The sequence below is a fragment of the Crocuta crocuta genome, unplaced genomic scaffold (genome assembly GCF_008692635.1).
Source record: "Crocuta crocuta isolate KB4526 unplaced genomic scaffold, BGI_CrCroc_1.0 scaffold107, whole genome shotgun sequence".
Classification (NCBI taxonomy): Eukaryota; Metazoa; Chordata; class Mammalia; order Carnivora; family Hyaenidae; genus Crocuta; species Crocuta crocuta.
Window position 1 is genome coordinate 427,494 of NW_027531877.1, and position 24,538 is coordinate 452,031.

The 24,538-nt window shown below is 41.9% G+C and overlaps 1 protein-coding gene across 5 annotated transcripts in view; it reads right to left on the reverse strand.

Annotated features, from left to right (window-relative positions):
- PRELID2 (PRELI domain containing 2) overlaps window positions 1–19,816 on the reverse strand; it is a 60,337-nt gene extending 40,521 nt beyond the window's left edge. The window contains exons 1-6 of one of the 5 annotated variants that reach the window (XM_077773046.1): window positions 19,336–19,416; window positions 13,393–13,484; window positions 13,090–13,159; window positions 6,167–6,224; window positions 3,712–3,785; window positions 2,006–2,166 (exon numbers count right to left, since the gene is read on the reverse strand). In XM_077773046.1, coding sequence (XP_077629172.1) covers window positions 2,006–2,166; window positions 3,712–3,785; window positions 6,167–6,212 — 281 coding nt within the window. In that variant the 5' untranslated portion in view covers window positions 6,213–6,224; window positions 13,090–13,159; window positions 13,393–13,484; window positions 19,336–19,416. Of the gene's footprint in view, window positions 1–2,005; window positions 2,167–3,711; window positions 3,786–6,166; window positions 6,225–13,089; window positions 13,160–13,392; window positions 13,485–19,335; window positions 19,455–19,626 lie in introns of those variants that run through there. The other 4 variants (XM_077773045.1, XM_077773044.1, XM_077773043.1 and 1 more) reach the window with 4 other exon arrangements.
- Window positions 19,817–24,538: the final 4,722 nt, after the last annotated feature.

The window sequence follows — 24,538 nt, forward strand, 5'->3', positions numbered from 1 at the left end:
TTCTCTGGATTGTCTTTTGAGTTTCTTGACAGGCCTCTGAAACACAAAAGTTTTAAATTTTGATGTCAATTTCACCTATTTTGTCTTTTTTAAAAATGTTTTATTTATTTCCAGGAGAGAGACAGCATGAGCAGGGGAGGGTCAGAGAGAGAGGAGGACACAGAATCTGAAACAGGCTCCAGGCTCTGAGTTAATGTCAGCACAGAGCCCAATGCGGGGCTCAAACCCACTAGCCACGAGGTCATGACCTGAGCCGAAGTCAGACGCTTAACTGACTGAGATACCCAGTTGCCACAAACCTATTTTGTCTTTTGTTGCTTGGACTTGTAGGATCATATCTAAGAAATCACTACCTAATTCCAGATCATAAACATTTTTGCCCATGTTTTCTCCTTAAAGTTTTACAGTCTTAACTCTCATTTATATCTTTGACCCATTTTGAATTAATTTTGTATTTTTTGGGAGGTAGAGATCTAACTTTATTGTTTCATTTGTGGATATCCAGTTCTGACAGCACCAATTCTTGAAAAGAATATTCTTTCCTCATTGAATAGTCTTGGCATATAGCTTTTTAAAATCTTCCTTAAATGTTCTATACCTTGATGGTGAACCTGGTTACACAACTGTGTCAAAACTCTTTGAACTGTACATTTAGAAGAATAAATTTTATTGTATACACATATCACACTCAATACAATTACAAGTTCTACTTTAGAGAAACATTCACATATAGGACATGTAAGGATCACATGCTTCACAAGTACTATACTATTTGTAATAAAGACAAACAGGAAACCATCTGAACCTCTATCAAAAAAACAAACAGATGTAGAAGAATCACAGGATTGAATACCATGCAACAGTACAAAGGAATAAGCTAGGTTTTATATATATTAAATGGATAAGGTTTTCTGTTAAACAAAAAAGATCAGTGTACAATGACTGACACAGAATGAAAGTACCTATGTAAAAAAGATATACAAAACCAAGCTACACAGGCTCTATACAGTGTGGAAGAATACTTGGCACACGATGACACTCACTACCTCTGGAGAGAGCAAAAAGGGACCAAGACTGAACAGGGTGATCAAAAAGGAGTTAAAAAAATGAACTATTGGGACCTTATTAAAATAAAAAGCTTCTTCACAGTGAAGGAAACAATCAGAAAAACTAAAAAGCAACTGATGGAATGGGAGAAGATATTTGCAAACGAACTATCAGATAAGGCTTAGTATCCAAAATCTGTAGAGCACTTCTCAAACTCAACACCCAGAAAACAAATAATCCAGTGAAGAAATGGGCAAGAGATATGAATAGACACTTCTCCAAAGAAGACATCCAGATGGTCAACCAACACATGAAAAAGGTTCAACATCACTCATCATCTGGGAAATACAAATCAAAACCCAATGAGACACTACCTCACAACTGTCAGAATAGCTAACATTAACAACTCAGGCAACAACAGATGTTGGTGAGAATGCTCATAAAGAGGGTCTCTTTTGCACTGCTAGTGGGAATGCAAACTGGTGCAGCCACTCTGGAAAACACTGTGGACATTCTTCAAAAAATTAAAACTAGAACTACCATATGACCCAGCAACTACACTAATAGGTATTTATCCAAAAGATACAGGTGTGCTGTTTTGAAGGGATCCATTAAACCCCAATGTTTATAGCAGCACTATCCACAATAGCCAAAGTATGGCATTGCTGTACCATGTGCTAACTAACTTGGATATAAATTATAAAAATAAATAAGTTAAAGAGAAAATAAAAAGAAAGGAGTTGAGCTCTGCTATATTTCCCCCAAAGAGAAATCTACTTATTAACTACTTGTATGATTAAAAATTAATAATGTGTAACTTATGTGAATTGTAAACCAAGGTTATAAGTACGCAATCATGGCTTTTTAATATATGAGCTCATTTGTGCATCCCTGTACCCAACACACACACACACACACACACACACACACACACACACACACACAGAGGTGGTCTTACCAGTTGGGATTTTCCACACTTTCCCGGAAGACAGACTCTTCCTTCATGGATGCATATTGTGTCCAGGTAAGGCAGTGACTCCGTATAGCCATGTTTCTTTTCTGAGGATTGAGCCATGATTCCTCTTCCAACTGGATACTAGGTACCTTTAAAATGCTCACCTGTCCAACAGAGAGGAAACGGCCTTCTCAAATGAAGAAGAGCAAGCTATATAGATGGACAGAGTCCAGAGTTGCTTTCAGTCTTGGATAATTAAGAGGACAAGCGATCCTGATATAACAAATGATGGCTCACCAATGGCTGTGAGTCCTTGATAATCAAACATACCATGACCTTACTAAATGCTGGTGAGGACATGCAAATGGCCCAGGATTTATGGAAGCTGTAGAGTCCCTGGCCTGATTTCCCTAACTGCTAAACACTAAGCAAATTATCAGCCTCCTTCGTGTCTCCTCCAGGGCTGGTTATGGCCTTCTTAAATTGATGGATTCTAATTGGGCCCACTTATGGGCTCACATGCAAGACAGTATCAGATAAAATATTTTCTTCATTTTAAACTCTGTCCAATACCTCGAAATGTATGCTTTCGGAGGTGGAGGAGACATGAGAAACTACAAAGGCAGCACTATACAAGTCAGAGGTGTCCTTAAATTATTTAAGAATTGAGATACAAGACAAAGTTGAATGTCTTTTTAAATAATAGATTCAAAGGGTGTATATAGGGCAAAGGCAGGGTATACACCCTGTGGAAAAAGCCAGTCATAATTTGTTGCATTCAGGGCAACACATTTTAGCATCTGGAAAATAAAATAAAGCTCTTTTGCATTGTCATATCAGCTTTCTTTCCTCCGAAGAATATGACCGAATCTTAATCCAGGATGAGGAAGTGATAGAAGCCATCGCTTTGTCTACAGAGAGCAAACAGCATAGCAATGTTATCTGCAAGCTAAGTGGCTTCTCTGTCACCAAATGAATCACTTCCAGGTTGAAACAACCATCTGAGACATCTTAAGGAGTGCTCATCAAGATGTTCTCCTTTTATTTCCTAATGATTCTAAAAGGACTCTTGTCAATAATCCCTCCATGATTCAAGCACTGTTATTAAAAATTCCCACTTACCTTTGCCAACAATCACCAGAATGCTTAAGGATTTCAAAGAGAGAAAACAATTTGGTATCATGAGGATTTCATCATCACCACCGTTACTTTACAGAAATACACACAAAAAGACTTACATAGAGCACTGAGAAGATTATACTCCCTGAAATAACTTCTCTAACAGTGACATAGAAACTGAAGCTTTTATCTTCCTTGCTAAAGAGACTAAATATTTACCATCTGTCCACTTCTGATCACTCTTCTCTAAAAGTCTTATCTAACCACAGACAGATGAGAAAAGATGGTCACTTCATGCAAAATGTCCAAGACATCTTTAACATAACTGTAGACCATCTCTATGTCCACTAAGAGCCCTCCACAAAAGAGAAGCAGAAACAAAAAGAAAGAAAGAAAAAAAAACTATCTCCAGTGGCATCTGCCAGAACTGAGGTTAGATATGAGAGTGCTTTCTTCCTCTGAGGGGCTATGTGGTCCAACTGGGAAAGTTCTAACACTCCTCTACATCAGAAAATGCTATCTCTTTCCAGGACTGTGTGAAAATCACCCAGAGTGACACCAAATCTGATTAAATTTTAAAATGAATTTACCTTCCTTAAAATTTCTGGAACCACATTCTGACAGATCGCAATCCTCTTTCTATAGATGATCCCTGTTGACACGTCTAGAAACAGAAAATTTTTATACTTAAAAAATGTTTAAGGATATGTATTCCTGTCCTAATGTCAATAAAACTTTTCATTTCAATGTCAGTTTTCTATATGTAGAATTCCTAGAGAAAAAAATGTTTAACTCAAAATTCAGTATCCTTGGCCACTTTTCTGAGCCAAATCATTCCTTACACACTTATCTGTAATCAAGGAAAAAGGGTAAAACAGCTATTCACTCTGCACATTCTAAAGTCAGGGAGAAAGAATCACAAACTGTTCACAGCTCTGGGTTACCAATGTCAACATTCCAATGACAAGGGCCAATGAGACTTCTGCTCAGCTCCCCCAAAGACAATGTTTTCACAAGAATATGGAGAATCTGATTCTGCCACATTCTGCACCAAACATGTATTTCTAGGTACAGATTTCTAGGTACACAATTTAAACCTTTAATTAATTATATTAGCCATAGTCTTCTCTCATGAAGAAGCAGATTCCCTGTGACTGGCACTACTCTGTTTTGGAACAGTTTCCAATAATGTGAAAAGCATACAATGAATGTGAATGAAGACAAGGGGGGACCGAGTCAGAGAAAAAAAAAAAACTCTGAGGTATTGTCTTTTGCCCTCTAAGATACTGTGACTCAGCCAGGCTCCTGGAGGGTTTCTCAAAGCTCTGGTTATAGTAGCCCTGATGGTGCAAATACTCAGACTGCCCAGAAGCCATGGACAGGGTGAAAAGAGGGTTCCTCCTGCCCACTGGCAGTCCTTCAGCCAGCTTATCCAGTGTCTGCAGCACACACACTTAAAATGGATTAGCCACTCCTGCAGGCAAAGATGCTCCCGGCAATGGCAGAAATCATAATTAATGTTCCTATGCCACTTTGGAATACACATATTGTCCTCTCATTTGATCTTCACAACAACCTAAAGCAGGATTATTATTACGTTCCCATTGAATAAATGAAATCATAGCCTCCAAGAAGTTAGGTCATGCAGGTAGTATCAAAAGCAAGGCTTCGAATCAGAGTTCTCTGATGCCAAATAACAAGTTTCTCCCACACTGAGTGCACACACATGAAAAAAATGTTGTTTTTAATCCATTAATAGAGTTATGGACGCTAAGAAAACACCCTCACGTGCGAAAGACAGTTTCTGTGTTCACCAGGCACAAGGACTTCAGAGTCACGTCACAAATCGTGGCATCTCACATGTTTTTCAGGAGGCTCAAGAGCATATCAGGAGTAGGTCTACGTGTCTCCAAATGTTGACACACTGATTATGGGTCTCACTGGAGCTTCCTACATGGCCCGGTTCTCAAGTCCAGGCAACGGCAATGAAAATGATTTCACTGAGATACAAATGACAGAGAGCAGTGAAAACTCCTGCACTCTAGCCCAGGGGTGAATAAACCTCTCCTGTAAAGGGCCACACAGTAAATATTTTAGGCTTTAAGGGCTGAACAATCTTGTTGCAAGAACTTAACTCTGCTGTTGCTGCAAAGAAGAAGCCATAGATAATATGCAAACAAGTGGGCATTGCTGTATGTCAATAAAACTTTATTCACAACATCAAGCAGGACAAGCATAGTTCGTCCACCCCTGCGCTGGGCCAATATGGAGCCATACTGCTAAGTACAGTTATGATTCCATAACATCATCACTTTACAGTCACATCTTATATGCATGCTACTAATCACAATTGTTTTGCCATTTATAAAATGATACCCGAATATATTTAGAGATGTAGCCATGTGACCTTGGGCAATTTAACCTTTAATTTATTGATTTCTTCGTACATTAAATGGGAGTAAGAATAATACATACTCCATACATTATTCTGAAGATTAAAGAAGTTAGTAAAAGTTAGAGTGCCTGGTACATATTCACTGCTCAGAAATGCTGGCTGTTACTATTGTCATCAGTCATTAATTGAGAGAGTGACAAAAGCATATTAAACAAGACTTCTGCTGCTGCTGTAAATGCTGGGTACTCTTCTCTGTCACCTCAAATACATAAATACACCTGTTCCTGTATCTGTTTAAAAAGCAATAAGCTGGGGTGCTGGGGTGGCTCAGTCAGTTAAGCATCCAACTCTTGATCTCAGCTCAGGTCATGATCTCACAGTTTGTTGAGTTCAATTCCATGCCGGGATCTGCACTGACAGTGTGGAGTCTGCTTAGGAGTCCTTCTCTCTCCCTCTCTCTGCCCTTTGCCTGCTCATTCTCTCTCTCTGTCTCTCTCTCAAAATAAAAACTAAACTTAAAAAAACAAAACAAAAAAAGAGTAATAGGCTACACACACACACACACACACACACACACACACACACCCCTTGACAAACCTCACTATTACTTAATGATCATCGCCAAAGTGAGGTATATTCAGAGAACTTACCTCTTTTTTCCTCCACAGTTACTACAGAGATGACATTTTTATCCATGGGGTTGGGATACTAAATGAAAACACATAAAGAAGAATTACCATTCATCCTTCACCCAAGTGAATTACCTCACAGTAACCACAGTTATTTGCAAGAATGGTAAATATTTTCCAAGCAACTCTAAGGCCAGTTTTCAATCAAGGCCCTTCATTGTACTACTTGGGCCTAGATGAGCAAGAGGCTATCATCAACTGAATCTGAATAAGTCCAGGAGAAACCTTTAGATCCAACACAGCCCTGGGCAGAGAAGGGAGGGTTAGGTGAATCTAATTAATCAGTATTACTATTAGCATGGAACCAGCCCGACATAAATGAAGAGTGTCCTTTGTGCCAAGCACTGCGCTACATGCTTTATTCACTTACATGATCTAGTGTTTTTTATTTAAGTTTATTTATTTAGTTGAGAGGGAATTGGTGGGGGGATGGGTACAGAGACAGAGAATCCCCAGCAGGCCCCTTACTCTCAGTGTGGAGCCTGCCGTCGAGTTCGATCTCATGAATGTAACCTGTGCCAAAATCAAGAGTTGGGCACTTAACTGACTGAGCCACCCAGGTGCCCCTACATGATCTTGTTTAAGTCCCCAAACAGCCTCTCTGCTGTGGCTAGGCCATGTGTTATCATTACTTCATCTGTCAGAAATGGAAACTGAATAAAGGTTAGAGTTTAGGATCACCCAGCTAGTTAGTGGGAGAGCCGTGAAATTAAACCAGGCCTAATTCAGAGTGAACCTTCCACTATGATCGGGTACCATTGCCAGACAGCTGGGTTAGCCTCAGAGGAGAATAATTACAGAAGTAGTCTACTCCAGGTGCTCAATGAATCATTTATCTATTAATTCCCCTAAAAGACAATTTGGATATAACAAGGCTGGAAAACGCTATCATTTTTGTCACGGGCAGTTTACATAATTTCATTTTAATTCTCAAATTAATACCATGAGGTATATGCTGCTTTTCCCCTTTCACATGTGAAAAATAAGGCCCAGATAAACTAAATAATCTGCTCAAAACCACCCAGCTAATGAGCACTGAGATTATAATTTACCCACAGATATTTTGTATTGCCTTCTACACCGGCCTACCTAACCGACTCTTAAATGGCCTCAGAATTACTCAAACCCAATGCTTTCTATTGTTCAGATGCAAAGCGAAAAGACTTCTGGGATGGAAGTGACTTCCTCAAAGCCATAAATCAATGGGCCCCCTGGTCCAAGCCTACTGAGCACTCCTTGGGCTCTTTGCCCAGAGACTTCATCGTGTGATCAAACCTGAAAAGAAAATTACAGGAAGTCTTATCCAGGACATCAAGAAGTGCTGAAGGGGAGGGAGAGCAGTGAAAAGGCTGACGGGCAGGAAAAGAGGGGCCTTCTACTTGATGAACTTGAGCTTCAAGTCTCTGAAAACCCAGAAAGTGGTATATGCTACTCAGTATGTGGGTCTCCCTCATCTCACAGCAGCTTCCTGCATGCATGCATGCGTGCATGCATGTGTGTGTGTGTGTGTGTGTGTGTGTGAGAGAGGTGAGAGAGAGAGAGAGAGAGAGGCAGGTTGGCTGAGCAGTTGATTTTCAGAGAAGAGGGTCCATTACTTACATTATTAAAGACACGTGTGGCCCAAAAAGACACTGGATTAGAACTCAGATCCTATGAGAACAGGAATATGATCTATTTCAGCCACTCCTGTATCTCTACCACCATCACAGTGTCTGGCACATAGCCGGTTCTCAATACATTTTTGCTGAATGAATGATTAGGAAGATGAACCTTGCTCACCTAGGAGGTCAATTCAGAAAATAAACCTTACTTTGGAGAACTATCTGTAAAGAGAACAGATGGTCAGCTCTCTCTGGTCAGCCCTCAGCAGCCTGATGCTGCATCATCCCCATCCTGGCAGTTGCAATCTTGGTAAGTAATCACAAAGCTGATTTTTAAGAATTCATCCATTCATTCATTTTTGCTCCAGGGGAAGAAAAAGCAGCTCAAAATTATAGTGACTGCTTTCTTGAAGTTTCACCTTCAGGTAATTCCCACCAGGTAAAATCAAGTTTAGTTACTCTGCTCTTTGGCAAGGGCCTCACTTACAGAGCACATGTGAACAAGTAAGCTCTGTGAGCCTCACAGAGATCCCTGGACTTATGTGTTTGGGTGTGTGAACAGAAACATTTATGCTAAGGTAAAATGAAAGTCTGAGAGTATTTCCTTGACTAGTCCTGGTGTGCTCATTTTTCAATTCATCAGTACACCCTGACTGAATATTACAAATAGACTGTAAGTTGTAGGAAGATTACTAAGTTATGGAAGAGATTTGAAATGTAATCACCAGAGGGAAGAGTGATAAAAGCTCTCAAGTTCTAATTATTTCGCTAAGGTATCAGTAAAAGTCCCAAAGAACACAGACTCCGAAACTTCATACTTTTACATAATTTCAAGATTTGCTTATTAAGCCAAAGAGCATTGACTAAAGCAGTTGTGACAATTCTCTATTCCTCATTTAAGAGGTTTTGAGAACCTATCATGCCAGGCACCATTCCAGGCACTGAGGATATAGTAATGAAATAAAATTGTAGCCTCTTACCCAGTTTCCATGTCAGTTGGAGAAACAAACAAGAAAAAAAAAATAAATATATCAAGAGAAAATAAATCAGACTAACGGATAATAGGGAGATGGGAAACTGTGGAGAGGTGTCATTATAAAATACTTAAGGGTCACCCAATAGACAATGCTTGTATATAACAAGTAAAATGAAGGTTCTATTAGCCAAACACAAGACATCTGGAACTATTCTCTTTAGTAAAATCATCTCCATGATACAAGTCATTTACCTACACAACTACTTTTGGAGTTGAATAGATATGAGCCTCAAGTTTCCATATGTGAATGGGAAAAGAAAAGAGAGGTTTGTTTACAATAACTAAAATTCACTTTTTAAAATTAAAGATTCATTGTGTTGAGGCTCCCCCTATCTGGCATTACTTGAAATGATCTGACGCCATCTTGTGGTAACTGGAATATTCGTGATTTAACTCAGGAACATTTTTCTGAACTTAGGTTAACAAGGGGCTGAGAGAGGGAAGGCTCTCAGAGAGGGTCATCACCAGGAATCCCAATTTGGGAAGACGGGAAGCAGAACACAGGTTTCTCTGGACATTTTTTCCAACATGGTATGACACTGGGACGGACCAACCACGGTCAGGATTAAGACCATCAAAGTCTTACTGCACACGCAGTGTTCTACTCTGCCCATGCCTGTATTAGAGGCTGCCATATGCATATCTCATTTAGTACTTCCCCAAGTGAGTAAACCAATTAACAACTATTAGGATAAGGAGTCTTTGCATGAGGTTTTATTAGCCATGGGAAATATAATGGCAATGGCATAAAGGCTGCACCCATATACAGGGTCACAGAGTTTCCAATCCCCACTCCACACCAGGGACTCTCATGGAAGCAAAGTGGTGTCAACACGCAGATATCTGCCAGAAATGCTTGCCATCTCCAGACCTGGCTCAGGGGATCACAAGCTGCAGTGGCATAAAAATAATTACCACACGGGGGGCTGTGTACACTCACCACCTATGCCATATATTCTGGCTGACTTAAGGCATATTCCAAGGTATACTTCAACCTCATTTTGAACTTACTCATGATCTTCCTTTCTTTACTAAATGTGTAAGCTAACTCCTTTTCCTTTTCCCAAGATATAAATCTGTTGCAAATATCACAGTCTAACAAGGGTAAAATGTAGACTTTTCTACATTGTCATATATCTTGCTTTCATTTACTTTTTACAAGTTAGTAGGTAAGAGGGCTAAGTAAATAAGCAAAAGAGGCCAAAAACTCCAAAATGCTGGGTAAAAAAAGAAAATATACATCAAGACAAACACATAGCTATGAAAAGTGAGAGACCAGAAAATCAAATCTATCTACAGGAATTAACAGCCACTCTATTTGTGGGAAGACCTTTGGGAAGATATGGTTATTTACCTTTCTTACTTACAAGGGAAAACTATACAAGCTTTCATAAAGCCTACTCTTAAGAGTAAGGAGTTTTTAAAATACCAACTTTCCAAAAGGCTCAGAAGTCAATGCCTGCCTTTTAAAATACCCCTTCCCCCAAAAAAGAGTCAATGACCTGCAAAGGAGCCATTGTTTACCAACTTCCAAATGGGATTATCGAAGACAGCACAAGAAGCAACTCAGCAACAGATCTGCATTAGTCCTACAAAGTCTAAGAGGAGCTATGGTAAGTCCATATTAACACATCTGTTTTATAAGCATTACGAGAATCTTCGCTTCTCCAAACATGCACATGCAAAGCAGGGGGGCTGCTGAAAAGAGATTTGACATTTTAGCTCAACAAAAAAATCACCAGGAACCGTGCCAAGTTCCCTTTAGGACCTCCATGCAATAAATAGTCTATCTTGGAGGAAAGCAAAGTTGATTTTATACCAAGATCAAATGAATCATCGATTAATCAAAGTATCAGTGTTCAAGGACAAAACATTTTTAGTCAATAAATTCTTGAATGCTGTGCATCGGTCTTTCAGGCGAATGGGATGATGAAGCAGAAGGAACACAGGACAAGAAGTGCGGACACACAGACGGTGACACTGCCACCTCTGGAGCCAGGGCGATGGACCACTGGAGGACACTCAAGGCCGTTCTGATTCTAAACAAAGGCCGACAACATCACGTCACCCTTATTCATTCAAAAATGTTCTAATAACTGGCAATGACACGATGAAGTTTTTTGAAAGAAATAGCTTATAACTGTGACACAAAGGAAAACCCTTGTTATCTCAACATTAAATGCAGACATAAACCAAATGCATTTAAAGATTAAAAAGTCTACAAAATAACAGACCAGTACTCTTCAAAAGTGCCATGGTCCAGAAAGACAAAAAAATACAGGAACTGTCCCACACCGGAGGAGACTAAGACATGACAACTAAATGCAATGGGGGATCCCTGATTGACTCCTAGACTGGGAAAAATGCTAAAATGAGTGCACTACTGCCAAATCTGAATAACGTCTGTAGATTACTTAACACTGTATCAATGCTAATGCCCTAGCTTTAAAAACTACACAGTGGGTTGGGGAAGCTGGGTGAAGGGTATACTGGAATTCTTTGTTTTGCACCATTTTTTTAAATCAAATTACAGTTGAGTCTTGAACAACAGGGGTTTGAACAGTGTGGGTCCACTTCTATGTGGGGTCAGTTTCAATAAATACAGTACAGGACCATAAATGCACTTTCTCTTCCTTATGCCTTTCTCAACATTGTTTTTTCTCTAGTTCTCATACCATCAAAATACAGTGCATTATATATATACATATACATGTATATTTATAAATTTTATATATAAAACATACAAGTATGTGTTAAGTCACTGTTCATGTCATCAGTAAGGCTTATGGTCAATAGCAGGCTACTAGTAGTTAAACGTGGGAGGGCGGGAATCAAAAGTCACATAGATGCAGATTTTCAATGGTGTGGGGGCCAGTGCCCCTAATCACCATGTTGCTCAGGGTCAACTGTATTTCTAAATGAAAACTTAAGAAATAAAAAAAAAAGTTAAAATGAAAATAGTGTTGGAAACAGAAGGAGTTTTAGAACCCAAGAGACTTCAGTTTGAACCCCATCTGTGGGAGTCTGGGGCAAAATGCTTTAATCTGAGCCTGCCTTAATTTCTCCATCTGTAAAAATGGGGGAGGAGGGAATCCATCTCAAAGAGTTGTCATAGAAATTAAAGGGAATAATTTTAGGTAAAGTGTAGCAACTGGCATCATGCATGTTCTCAATAAACAGGAGCAGTGTTTTGCTGATAAAGAATGAAAGGCAACATTTTTTAAAACTCAGTTTAAGGACTTTAGTGCTTATCTTGCAATTTACTGTGGTGTGGCATTACGCACACACGCAGTACCCATCTGCAAACCCAAAACATGTAGGTGATGATTTAAAAATCATTAGAAAAGGGGCACCTGGGTGGCTCCAACTTCAGTTCAGGACCTGATCTCGGGGTCTGCAGGTTTGAGCCCCCCATTGGATGCTGTGCTGACAGCTCAGAGCCTGGAGCCTGCTTCAGAATCTATTTCCGTCTCTCTCTGCCTCTCCCCTGCTTATGCTCTGTCTTACTTTCTCTCAAAAATAAACATTAAGAAAAACTTTTTTAACAAATAAATAAAATAAAAATCATTAAAAGATATTTCTTCTCCTCCTAGATGAAGAAAACCTCACAAGCTCATGCTTTACCAATCTGGAGTCCATGTGAGAGGAACTGCTGACAATCCCTCCCTATGAGCATTAAGGAAGGCATCGCGCCCGGAAAACAGGAGTACTAGACAGTACTTACTTTTCAGAAAAGGCAACAAACTCTTTCTAAGCACTCTAAAAGCTCTCATAGATTTATAATTAAAACATGGGGCACCTGGCTGGCTCAGTCAGTGGAGCGTGTGACTCTTGACAATCTCAGGGTTGTGAGTTCGAGCCCCATGGTGGGTGTCGAGATTACTTCAAAATAAAACTTTATTTCAAAAGACAGGATCCTTGCCCCACACTCTATGTCTGTAACATGCCCCTGATCCCCAAAATTAGTGTATTTCCCCCTGTCCCTGTGACCGTGGGCTCCTTGAGGGCTGGGGCCATGTTTTATTTATATCTTCATCTCCCAGAGGCAAAAAGATGCATTAAACTTACTGTAAGTGTCCATTACTAGACCTATGAAAGGTTTTACTATTAGTACTTCGTTATTTGTTAAAAACTATCCTACCTCTTATAAACTGATTAAGCCACAACCACCAATGGATAAGTTTCCAAGTACAGTTTAATATTATTTAAATAACATCTAGAAAACAAGTCATAATTCAAATGTGCACCTTTATTCATGCTCTTTCTTCTCTTTATTACTCCAAGGTGGTAAAGATTTCTGCAGGCTACTCCTCTCAGCTTTTTATTTTCAGGTTCATGGAATAAATGTAAGAAGTTATTATTAGTAGTATTACTCTCAAGATTTTTAATGAGCACTGTACTTCAAAAGCACCTACTGTGTGCCAAAACATGCAACTATGTGCATTATCCACTTAATTTGCCCCAACAATTCCAGAAGACAGTGACCATTCTCTTACTCTGCAGATGAGGAAACTGAGGCATAGAAAAAGAGCTGACTTGCCCAAACTCACACAGCTAGAAGCACTCGGTCCCCCCGTCTGATGTCAGAGCCCGCACTCTTCCCGTGAGCACCATTCTGCTTCATGTCGTACCTAATCTTCTTCTAGGAGAATTGAGGATAGGGAGATAAAAGAAAGACTATTACAGGGTAAGTAAAGAGATAAACAATGATTATGTTAAACTAGGCCTATCATTTGTCAAATCATTGATTTTGGAAATATGGGTTTGCCCCAAGTATTTCAGGAGCTCTGCAGGAAGAGCTGTTCCATACAACTATGGTCAGATTTGTAAGGGAGAAAAGATAGGATCAGAAATCAGAAACATTATTAATTGCCCAATCAACTTTCTACTCTAAATGGAAATAGCCATTCATAAATCGCCTTTATGAGTATAAGGGTAAACACTCAAACCATTTTGTTCAGCACATCAGGCTCCTGGCTGGAATAAATAAAACCCGAGGCCACTGTGTTGAAGCAAGGAAATTATTTTGATATGTCAATTTTATTACAGTACCCTAAGTAAGGACACGGTACTGAACCCCACAATAACTTCAGCCTGAAATCACACAGGGCCAAACTCCTGAATAGTCTATTTCATTATCCACTACAGCAAGGATTTGTTGAGGGTATGTTCCAGGGTCTCTGTGGGTGCTTGCAATGCATAAGGAATCAATGATAGAGTGTAAGCCCATGAATCTCACACTCTATTCACAATGACTCTTGCCAACAGCACAGAAAGAAAATTACCCTGAACAACTTTATAGAACAAAAAACTCTTAATTTCTCTGGCCTTATTTGAGAATTAACAAGAAAATCCAGTCAACACAATGGTCCTCTGGGTCCTTGTTAATGACTTTAAATTTCAAATAGACAAAATTGAACAAGTGTTTGAATCCGGCTCATGAATGCAACCGTGGTAAACAGACCCATGTGAGCTTGTTAGAGAAGAGGGAGCTTCTAGACTGCTACAATGACCCACGCAACTCTATGTTCTCTTTGTAGCTAGTTTTAAGTAAAAGGAAGGAAACATCTATAAGTGATAAGAACTAGACAGCTAAGGATCATACAAAGAAAGAAACCTAAATACACTGTCAGGTGCACTGACAGTATAGTTCATGCAAACTACAGTTTAGCATCTGATGAATAAACCATTTTGGGTTTCATAGCTTAGCTACATGAAGAGTTCATTGGGAAACACTGTATTCCATGAACAAAGAGAACTGTGCTGTTTGTTTTCAAGGTGACACTTAGCTTTGAAAGCATGTAGCTACTATTTTGCCTGTAGTATCCAGCAGGCAGGTGTAAGAAGAGCAACCATTCCTCAGGTTTTAAAAATAGTAGTATATTATAACTTGGAAGGCTAGTCCTAACATACCAAAAGACGTAGATCAGTAGACTCTATTTAAAATAGAACATTCTCAGTGCTGAAGCAGCTTCAAACATACCATAGTACAAAATCAGATTAAAGGCTTTCCAGAGATCCTCATATGATTGTCCCTTCTGCCAAATGCCTTCCTTTGGGGGAAAAAAATACATAGAGACTAAAAGAAATAGAAAAGTTTATTTAGCCAAAAAGATCATTCTTACTACCTTACACTTATTAAAAAACAACAACAACAACAGCAACTAATGCCTGTCAGACTGTTACACATTTGAGCCTCACAACAATCCTAGGAGGTAGGCGGTGAGGTCCATGGTATTATTGTTTCACAGGCACAAAATTAAGACAGTAGGGTTGCTGTATACAGTTATCCATGTTGCTCACTGCCCTAGGTCCTCCAATGAAGCAGGCCAGCAGGTACAGGGCTACAGACATTTAGAGGAAGGAGTGCTGTAACAGAGCAGGCACCAGACCTGGGCCCCCACACCCAGGAAATGGCTAATAAGCCACAATAACCCAGTCTTCCAGCCTTTCCTGCAGGTGCTGCTTGCCCTCAGAAACTAAGGCCAAATGCCAGAAACCACAAGCTCCAAACAAGCCCCCATGACCCAGAGTTCAACCAGTTTGATCCAATTCAGACACTGTGCTAACCTTCCAGCCCCTAAAAGGGTGGATGCTCCCCTGTGAAGACCAAACAATCTGAGCCAGCATGGACCCCAAGTGATGAATTTTCACTGACCTTTTCCCCTTACTATAATACTAAAAATCATGCCCAGGGATAGGAACTTAACACGCTAATTAGGCATGCAACTCAAGAAGAAGCAAGAAGCATTAACCTTTAAGTGCGCAAGCACACAAAACAAAACAAAACAAAAAACGCTACACACTTATACATCACCCTTTTTCTGCCCGGGCCCCCTTAAAACTCTCCCAGCCCTCTCCTTGGGAACCCAGCCAGCAGACTCTGTGCTGTCCCTTCTGCTGGAGCAGTAAGCCCCAACAAGGCTTTGCCCAGAACTCCCGTCAATTTCTGTGGCTTAGAGCCCAAGGGTCTGACTGGGAACAGCAGGGCATGCTAATTTGCACAAATGCCCCTTTTACTTTCCACTAGCCCCATTTACTGTGAGCTTGTGGGGCCGACCACTTAGATGATGCCTCTTTTTTTTTGGTTTTCAGTTTTATTTAAATCCAAGTTAGTGAACATATAGCGTAACAATGGTTTCAGGAGTAGAATTTAGTGATTCATCACTTACATATGATACCCAGCGCTCATCCCAACAAGCGCTCTCCTTAATGCCCATCATCCATTTAGCCCATCCCCCCACCCCTACCCACTCCAGCAACCCTCAGTTTGTTCACTGTATTTAAGTCTCTTAAGGTTTGCCTCCCTCTCTTTTTCTCTTATTTTTCCTTCCCTCCCCCTATGTTCATCTGTTGTATTCCTTAAACTCCACATATGAGTGAAATAATTTTTCTCTGACTTTATATAATGCCTCGTCCTAATTGGCACTAGGGCATGGTACAGACTGGTGAAAACTGTGTCCCTGAGCCACCCAAAAACTGCTTTTAATGGGGAAAGCACAATGATTGCAATCCAGATCTACTGACTTCCAGTTCATGGCTTCAAGTAATGTATGGTGAAAATTCTCAACACAAATGGATTTATTGACATATCATAATTTAGTGACTCACATAGCCCCTCCCAGTGATCTCTGAAGGAGTGCTTTGTGAATAGAAAGAATGGAAGTGTAAGGTGGCACATGGCCGGCTCAGTTGGTAGAGTGCACAACTTACACCCAGGTCATGATCTCGCAGTTTGTGAGTTAGAGTCCCACGTTGGGCTGACAGCTCAGAGCCTGGAGCCTGTGTTGGATTCTGTGTCTCCTTCTCTCTCTGCCCCTTCCCTGCTCTCTCTCTCTCAAAAATAAACATCAAAAATTGAAAAAAAAAAATCTTCCACACTGTAACTGAATGCAGCTAAGTGACTGCTGCTGTAACACTGACACACAAAAACCACCCAGCTGAGCCCAGTCAACACAATTATGAGAATCAAATTGCTTTAACCCACTGAATCACAGGGGTGATTTGTGACATACCAATAGAAACCTGAAACACTGTATTCTCTCATGTACCACACATCAAAGCTATACCCTTACATCAGGCACAACCCCGATAGAATAAACCCTGAGAACAGACAAAAGAAAACTGAAATTGGATAAAGAACACAGCAAAGACGATTCTGGAACATTTTACTCCCTCAGTAATCATCGAAGTGCCATTATGTGGAAGGTCCACAGCCTGGGGAAGAGCGGTGTAGACTTTGGATTCAGATGTGTTGAATTCTTGGCTCTCCCAAGCTCTGGCTGTGGGAACTTGGAAAAGGTGCTTGAACTCCTCTGAACCTCAGTTTCTCTCCGTAACAAGATGGAAGTTAGTCCTAACTACTTGCAGCTGCTGGAAGGAGTCAACATGATAACTTATGAGAGCACTTCCTCCCCCTCTTCTTCCTGAGAAACTCCTACTCATACGTCAGCCATCATTTCACACAGGCCACTTTTTAGAGAAAGCCCGTCCTCAAGGCCACTCTGCAGGCTCTTAGCAGGTCTTCCCTGCTGTATTTGGTCCCAGTAACATGAACTTTTTCTGTGTAAATACACATCATCCATTGTAAGTATGTGTTCATTTGCTGACCATCTATTAATGTCAGACCCAAACACTGGAGACCGTTAGCTCCATGAGAAGAGGGTCTATCCGTTGTGGCCTAGCACCAAGCCTGGCACACAAGCAGTTATCTTTAAATACCTGTTGAATGAAAGAACAGCATTTAGCCCAGAAGCATGACCACAGGAAAAGTACTCTCTAAAAGAGAGCTTGGCATTGTCGTATGTGCTTCTGCAGGCGTGAGTGTAACAAGAGAAAAAGGTGTACAGCAGTAATTATCCAAAAGCTGGGGAAGATGGTCAGTGAACTCGATCTAGATCAAGTGCCCCTCCAGTTCTGATAAGGCAGAGATCAGCTCCCGATGAGGGCGATCCAGAAGGCATTCCAAGGGAGCAACGGCCTTAGAGAATCCACACTCCCAAGTGCCAGTCCTAATAAAAAACGGGGAGCTGAGGGTTTCTCTGTTGGGCCCAGAAGTCTGGCCTAAGGCAAAGTCTACACTAGGTCCACAATCCAAGCTTTCATTCATGTATTCATTCCTCCTATATCCAATTTTTAGTGAGCACCTACTAGCTGCTAGGCACTATTCTAGATACTGAAGATCAATGAACAGTATCAACATGCTGACATTCTCCCCCCAAAAAAGACCTGTATGGCAACACCCTGTTACCCAGTGTCATACAATCCTTGGGTCCTGAACTGCATCACCTTCTCTAATGAAGGTCAGGTCTTATCACTTAAAAAATTAACTTCCTCGGGCACCTGGGTGACTCACTCTGTTGAGCGTCCAACTTCAGCTCAGGTCATGATCTCATGTTTCGTGAGTTCAAGCCCGGCATTGGGTTCTGTGCTGACAGCTCAGAGCCTGGAGCCTGCTTCAGCTTCTGTGTCTCCCTCTCTCTCTCTGCTGCTCCTCCACTTGCTCACTCTCTCTCTCCCAACTCAAACATTAAAAAAAAAATTAAAAACTGTTTAAATTAACTCCCTCTCCCAGCGTCTCCCTTTGTTCTGCTTCTGGGTTGTATAAGGAGTGCACTGCTTGGTGGCTGCTACCCAAGGCAAGTTACAAGTCTTGCAAACCTTGTTTAAGAACATGAAAGCTGAAGGGGAACCTGAAGTATCTTCTGATTTAACACCCTTAGATGCACAAACTATGCCTGAAGAGAAGATGACGCTTGACCAACTGAAGTAACTAGGAATCCAAGGTCCCTAGCCTGGGCGCTTTCAATTTCTCAAGGAAAGTTCCCGTTCTATTACCATGCGCACAGTCCTCGGAGGAGCCCCTGGGAAAAGAAAGCCACTGAACATTGAGACTAGGGTGTAGTTATAGCAGCACAAATAACTACAACATTTTAGAAACCTTCCATCAGTCACTTTACATGAATTATCTCACTTGATTCCTTGCAACTAACCCTTTCAGTTAGTACTATTATTTCTCCCATTTCACAGATCACATAACTAAGGCACAGAGAGGGTAAGCAATCTGCCCCAAGTCCCAACGCCACCTCACCGTGATGGTAGAGGGACAATGCTGGGGAACCTAGGGTGATGGCTTCCACGACCCCCACTAGCTTTTAAGGGGCCCATGAGGCACTAGAAAGATCGACAAGTCCCGTGGAATCTCAACCAGGCTCCAGAACTTGCGTCCCCTGCGACTCTGGGGCAGGGTGTGTAAGTGGTACCGCGCACGGAGCCTTTCCCCCATCCCCGAGGTGGAGCCTTCGAGGAAATCCACTCCCACCCCCGCCCCGCACATCCAGAGGCGAACCCCGCAGCTGGAGGGCGAGAAGTGGGGCCCGGACTCCCGAGGGGACAGGGTCAGATCGGGAGCGGCGGGGGCCCGGGGCGGGCGCACCCCGAGCGCGGAAAGCCGGGCCAGGGCTCCCGCGCGTCAGGCCGGAGTGGGCGGGTACCTTTCGGAGGAAGCTGGCGACCACCTGCTCGAAGGGGTACTTGTACACCTGGTGCACGTCCACCGTCACCCCCATCCCCGCGCGCGCCGGGCGCCGGGCTCGCCCCGGGCCGCAGGCGTCCACGCNATGGGAGTTTTTTCTTCCCTTTTCAAACTTTCGAAACTTTATTGTCCCCCCGGAGAACGGACAGGCGGCCGCGCCCCGCCCCCTTCCGCCACCACGGTGTGTGGGCGGGGGCGCAGGGGCGGGGGCTNCTCTGGTCCCCACCACTCCGCGCCCTGCATCCCCGACCTGTGCGACTTGTGCCGGCGCCGCGCCTGAGCCTCGCACTCGGAACCCCTAAGAAAGGGGATCAAGAATACGGAAACTATTGGGGCGCCTGGGTGGCTCAATCAGTTAAGCATCCGGCTTCGGCTCAGGTCATGATCTCACGGTTCGTGGGTTCGAGCCCGCATCCGGCTCCGTGCTGACAGCTCAGAGCCTGGAGCCTGTTTCGGATTCTGNCGTTTGAGTTGCTGAGTCTGGTGTGACACAGGTCAGCAACTGCATGACTCACACGATCCAGGCAGCCGCCTCAAAAGCTGTAAGCTGGGTCTCAAGTTCGGTCAAAATTGCCCATATCCCCTGGGAGTGTTCGGGGAATAAAGAACCCTGGCTTAGCATATCCGGCCCTGTAAACAAATCCCTATGCTCCTTAAAGTTTAAACACCGTGAAGCAAGGAACCAAGGCGCCCAAAAAGAATTTGACTACTTTTCACTGAACGGTACAGATTTTGGAAGAACGAGCAAGTGAATCCATTTATTCAATAAGTTATTCATCATATCACTGGACAGCTACTCTGTGCCAAGCACAGTGGCAGGCATGGCGCCTGCTATCAGGTAGGAGGAGTGAGCCAGGTGATTTAACATCCAATGAACAAAATAGGAAAACAAACGGGATGAGGGATTAAAGTTATGGGACTGGAGCCCGAATTTAGCTAGGATGAATGAGGTGGTGACTTTGACGTTTATAATTTTATCATCTCGCTGGCCACCGACACGTGTAGTCATGCTGGTGTTACAAATCTTACACTTGGGTAAATCCAGCTCTCCCTTACTCGGTGCTTCACTCTCACCACTGCAAGGCACTGGCGGCAAATTTACACCCATATAACAGGCCTCCTTTTACATTCATAATCACCAGCCTCAAGGGGCCTTTTTTTAATGGTGGTGGACAAAAAACCCCTCCATTTCTCTAATCCACTAACTGTGCCACAGTCTTCTCACCTCAAAACCCCAACACTTCCCAGGTGACTACCTTGCTTCCTTTTTCACATAGTGAATAGGAAACCTCCCTCTACCACATCTATCTAACCACCTGTCCAATGCCCTGCCTTCTGTCCTACTTTTTGTTTTGTTTTGTTTTGTTTTGTTTTGAAGTAGGCTCCACGCCCAGCAAAAACACAGGGCTTGAACTCATGACCCTGAGATGAAGACCTGCTGACCAAAAAAAAAAAAAAAAGACCTGAGCTGAGATCAAGAGTCAAACTCTTAACTGAGTCTGCCATCCAGGGGCCTCTGTCTCCTATTCTTGTGAGTGAACTGCCAGCAGTTAGTTTAGGGCCAGTGTCTCCTCTTGTCTACTGAATCCAGCAGTGGGCTAGCAAATGGTTAACAAACAGCTCTCCTTTAAAAACAAAACAAAAACCAAAAAACAAACAACCAACCAGTGATGCCTGCCTGGCTCAGTTGTTTAAGCGCGTTCAGCTCAGGTCATGATCTTGCTTTCTTGCCCTGCGTCGGGCTCTGTGCTGACAGCTCAGAGCCTAGAACCTGCTTTGGATTCTTTGACTCAGTCTCTCTGTCTCTGCCCCTCCCCCAGTCACACTGTGTCTGTCTCTCTCTCAAAAAATAAATAAACATTAAAAAACAACCCAAATAAGGCCCTGATTTCTAACGATTGCAGCTTCTGTGGTGTAAATACTCCCACCAGGACCAACTTCAAACTACCAATATGATGTCACAAAACATGGGGTTAGGAAGACAAGTGCAGGAATGCACTACTGTATGGCATTTGCACCATCTACACGTAGTAGACATAACTGCAAGAACATTAATGGAGCCAATGCAAACTTGATAAATAAGAACAAGCCTGGGGGTATCGCAAAGTCCAGGTTTCGAGATCTACTACAAAGCTATAGTAATCAAAATAGTATGGTGCATACATTGTTGGTGGGAATGTAAATGGCTGTAGCTACTATGGAAAGTAGTATGGAGGTTCCTCAAAAAATTAAAAATAGAAATACCATATTGGGGCATCTGGATCTTGGCTGATTGAGCGTCTGAATTCAGCTCAGGTCATGGTCTCACAGTTTGTGAGTTTGAGCTCCACACGGGGTTCTGTGCTGTCAGCTCAGAGCCTGGAGCCTGCTTCGAATTCTGTGTCTCCTTCTCTCTGCCTCTCCCCTGCTCATGCCCTCTCTCTCTCTCTCAAATAAATAAATAAATAAACAAATAAATAAATAAATAAATAAGCATACACTAAAAAAAAAAAGAAATGCCAAATGATCCAATAATTCCACTAATGGGTATTTACTCCAACAAAATGAAAACACTAACTCAGAAAGGTATATGCACCCCTATGTTTATTGCAGCATTATTTATAATAGCCAATATAAGGAAGCAACCTAAGTGTTCATCAGTAGACAAATGGATAAGGAAAATGTGCTGTGTACACACACATACACACACACACACACGCGAATATTATGCAGCCATAAAAAAGAATGAGACTGTGGCATTTGAAACAACATGCATGAACCTAAAGAGTATTATGCTATGTGAACTAAATCAGACTGAGAAAGACAAATAACATATAGTTTCACTAATATGTAGAATCTAAAAAAAATGATTAAACACATTTTTAAAAAGCAGAATCAGACCTATAAATACAAGAACCAATTGATGGTTGCCAGAGTAAAGGTGGGGGGGGGATGGAATAGGCAAAATGGGTGAAGGGGAATGGGAGATATAGGCTTCCAGTTATGGAATGAATAAATCATATAATAAAAGGTGAAGCACAGGGAATATAACCAATGATATTGTAACAACAGCTTATGGTGGCAAATGACAACTACTCTTGTGAAGAGCATAGCATAACATATAGAGAAGCTGAATCACTATGTTGTACACATGACACTAACGTAACACTGTGTCAACTACACTCAAAACAATCTTTCTTTAAAAGAACATAGTGAGAGGCCCCTAAGTGGTTCAGACAGTTAAGCAACTGACTTGATTTCAGCTCATGTCATGATCCCAAGGTCATGGGATTGAGCCCCATGTTCGGCTCCACGCTGAGTGTGTAGCCTGCTTAAGATTCTCTCTCACTCTCTCTCTCTGTGCCCCTCCCCTACTCACCCTCTCTCTCTCTCCCTCTCCCTTTATATAAACATTTAAATAAATAAATAAAGTTAATGGTGACTGTAATGCAATTAGGAAGGGCTGGGTTTTGAATACCTAATACCTGTTTAAGTACAGTTTATTTAACTGTAAATGTATATAATTTAATATTTAATAATATCTGTGCTTAAGAACCAGCTAACAGGATTCAGAACACAGGAGCCACAAATACGACAGCTTGGCATACTGTGTATCTTAAGCTGAAGGAGACTGGGAAAATGGCAAGAGCAGGAAGTTCTCTGACATTCCCCTCCCCTTCTTCCCTGAAGCACTTCACAAGACCCTCTTGTGAGCAATGTTCTCTGTACAGCAGAAGGAAAGTAGCATCCTTATCTCCAGGATGGGAATGTTACCCAGAAGAATGCAAACAAACAGGCTTTGCCAAGTTTCCCCACAGTGACTATGCTTACTTTATACCCTTTGTCCTATTACATTTCCACAGGCCTGCTCCCTCTTCATCAAAACTTGTATAAAAACCCTCAGGTATAGCCATTTCTACAGGTCTTCATTTCCATATGAAAGTGTCCATGTCCCAAAAAACTTACAGTAAATAAATATGTATGCTTTTCTCCTGCTAATCTGTCTCTGTCAGACCCAGAGATATTCAGACCCATCCAGGGACCCTGAAAGGGTCAAGGAAAACTTGACCTACACAGCTGTACCACATCACTAAAAAGTTCCTTGTCCTCTTTCTTGTTCAAGGACATCTCTCTAGCCATATCCCCCCTCTTTCTCACATCATCTGTTTTGCCTCTTCTGGATCATTCCAACCAGCACACATACATGCACTGTGATTTCTTCCATTAAAAAAAAAAAAATCCACTCTTAACCCCATACCATCTTTCAACTCTATTCCAATTTTCTGGTCCATGTTTCCTCCTGAGAAGAGTTGCCTATAATCTCTTGAACCCATTCCAATAAATTTGGGACCTTTCCAGTTCACTGAAATTACTATTGTCAAGGTCACCAATGGCAAAATTGCTAAATTCGCTAGTTAATTTTTAATCCCCACTTCACTAAACCTCAGAGCTGTATTTCCTTGAATTCCTTACAAGGAATGGGGTGAAAGGTTAGATGTCAAAGCACTTAAATGTTGAATGTATGGTGGTACGTGGGTGGCTTAGTTGGTTAAGTGTCTGATTCTTGATTTCAGCTCAGGTCATGACTTCGCAGTTCATGAGATCGAGCACCCACGTTGGGCTCCATGCTGAGGGTAGAATCTGCTTGGGATTCTCTCTTACTCTCCCTCTCTCCTCCCCCACTCATGCTTGCAGTTCCTCACATACTTTTTCTCTCTCAAGATAAACTTAAAAAAAAAAGAAAACATTAAAAAAACCCTGTTGAATGTATGTAGAAAGCAACTCTACTATATCCCAACCCCTTCTTACAGAAAAAACAAACAGCAGTCTCCCTGGGGGACTACAGACGTCCACAAAGTTGAGATAATTTCCTTGTGGAGTTTATGGTAACCCTTATCTGCCTCTACTACCAGAGAGTAGCTAGAAACTGGGTGTGAAACAGAAGCCCCCTGCCTGGCTGGGCCCTACACCCATCTCCCCAGCCCCCAACTCCACTCTGACAGCTGCTTTCTTCCAGAATGTATCCTTGGGCAGTTGCTTGCCAACCCCTGATTAACTGACCACAAAAGGCCAAGGTTGCGTCCTGAAAGATTAAAGGACCAAGCACCCATTGGCTTTAACCGAGCTGGTTGGGTGAGTGACTTGTGTAAGAACAAAGGTCACCTGCCCACTCCAAGGACATC